Genomic DNA, 2,361 nt, shown 5'->3' with positions numbered 1-2,361 from the left:
CACAGCAGTCACTGTTGGTTGTTGATAGTATTGTTTGCTGTCATAAGCTACAGCTGAGGCAGTAGATCGAACATAGGAATAGGAATCCTAAAAATTAAAAAAAAGAAAAAACAGCAAATTTCTCCTTAAGGCCTGAAGACAACCCTGATGGTCTTGTTTTTCCATAATGACTGTATCAGATTACATTCCTGTAAAATATGAAAGAAAAACCACCACAGATCTCCACAAACCACAATAAATTCACAAGTTTACAAACATGACCCCATCATCAACAGTACTTTTCTTGGTTATATTTTTTTAAGAGTATGAAAGTGATACTTTTACAGTTACTTTTACTTTTTGGTGTTACTTTTACTTTTTGGTGTATCAACTACTCCACTGGGGAACCATATCTAGTTTATAAGGGCAAGGCAAGTAGCCCATTTGAAACCTCCAGAACTCAGAAGATGATTAGTAAGCTTAGAAGGGGAGAGTTTGGATATTCTCCCATCCTCACCATATTTGCAAGGCATGAACTACATTAACTGAAATGCATACCATTTCTTTTTTATTTCAAAGAAATATAATAAAATCTCATTCCCATTCAACTTGTATAAAGTAGAATTATTTTTCTTATTATTTTTCTTTGTTTTAGGGGACTCTCATCTGTCTGAATGCATCTAATAACTGACTAGTTTAATGACCTTGTAATTATGAATATGCTACTGGAAAGACTCCTACATTTCAATTCATTACAGTATGTAACAAATTACAGAAGCCTTACAAAGGAATTTATAGTATACAGCAACAGTATAGTCCTTTTAAACAAAAAAAATACTAATTAGAATCTAGATGATGCCTTGATAAGTTTAGGACTAAAAAGTTAAAGAATTGTTACAAGGAACATACTATTTCAATGTTCTCTGTCTCATAGTAAATGCACATTTTAACTATGAGCCACACCATAAGAGTTTGATAACTCTTGTGCATAAACACATCAGCCTAGAAATATCCACTTAAGACTGACTAACAAATACTAATATAGTAAAAAAGCTGATAAAATACAAATAAAGCTCACATTTCCAATGAGAAACTACCTGGCCATGTAAAACCTGTCATCTTTCTGAATCTAAGCTGTCCGATTGAAATCGGTGGGCTAGGGTTACTGATGTCCATATGCACTTGCATTGTGTGAATCTAGAGAGGAAAAACTGCAACTTCACAATCTCTCTTAAAAACCAAACAGGAGTAAAAACTTATGTTAGATAAGTCCTAAGAAAACCTCTACAGAATGAAATCTTTCAACTGCAAGACTGATGCTGCACTCCAATTTGTACTAAGTTTCTTTATTCCTGAACTAAAGAGGGATACAAGTCACTGACAGGATGCTATTTCATACATTTAAGCCAGCATAAGAATGGGAAGTTGTCTGAGGTACCATCACGTCTCTCTTCACAGCCCTACACCATCCCACCTCCATCTCTTGCATTGGCATCACAACTGTGCAGAACCAAAGAAATTCTGCAGAAGCCTGTCAATCCTGTGGAAAGCTGCTATACCTTTTTTTGTTGGTTAGGTTTTTGTGGGATCCTTACCCTGAACTGACCCACTCAAATGCTGACAACTGTGAGATTCAATGCAAGGAAGTGTCAGCAAAGGTCAAGGCAAGATGAAAACAGACAACAGTTCCCTTTTGTAGAAGCCCATAGGCACAAAGTTAGGCAGTAGTCTCACAAAGGGTATTCAAAACCTACCCAAAGGGTAGTTCCTCTCCTAGGGCAATCTTCTATCCTCTTACATTAGATACTAGAGCTCCTGTGGCACCCAGGAATCTGACTAGGGGACAATTTCTATCTCCCACTGAAAAAATGTATTGGAACAGTTTTTTCATCTAAATCAGTTCTGTGACCCAGTTTACCACATGCCACTTGAACATATAGGCTAGCTGAGAAGTATTTCAGCAGTAGTTCACAAAATCATGAAGATGGAGCTAAATGTAAATTTATTAATTATTATGTGAATGTCTAAATATTAGCTTAGTACTATTGCTGATAATCCTCTATATGCGCCATATGAAACTGCAGTTACTTCACATTCACATAGTTTTAGCTACTAAGTAATTTGAGTTGCATTCAAACTGTGATTCATGGAAGAAAAATAAATATAAATATCATCACATTCTCTTATACAAACAGGCTTCCTCCTTTTAACATATTTAAAAAAAACACATAAGTTTGGGGTTTTTTTAACACACCTGGTAATTCTGCGTAGTGACAGGAGGTGGTGGCGGTGGAGCTTCTTGTTGCCTCTGTGTATAACCATAATCCGTAGCTGTGTGTGCTGTAGGATAGCCTCCATAAGCAGCACGTGGTGCAGCCGCCG

At 36.5% G+C, this 2,361-nt stretch overlaps 1 protein-coding gene across 1 annotated transcript in view; it reads right to left on the bottom strand.

Annotated features, from left to right (window-relative positions):
- Window positions 1-2,361, bottom strand: part of LOC104545369 (zinc finger RNA-binding protein-like) — a gene marked incomplete at both ends in the record, with an annotated part of 17,941 nt that overhangs the window by 15,398 nt on the left and 182 nt on the right. The window contains 2 exon segments of the mRNA XM_010190495.1: window positions 4-87; window positions 2,234-2,361. The exon segment at window positions 2,234-2,361 is cut by the window's right edge and continues 31 nt beyond it. Of these exon segments, the coding sequence (XP_010188797.1) occupies window positions 4-87; window positions 2,234-2,361 (212 nt within the window).

Source organism: Mesitornis unicolor, unplaced genomic scaffold, assembly GCF_000695765.1.
Source record: "Mesitornis unicolor isolate BGI_N332 unplaced genomic scaffold, ASM69576v1 scaffold17178, whole genome shotgun sequence".
NCBI lineage: Eukaryota > Metazoa > Chordata > Aves > Mesitornithiformes > Mesitornithidae > Mesitornis > Mesitornis unicolor.
This window is presented reverse-complemented; position numbering and strand designations above follow the sequence as displayed.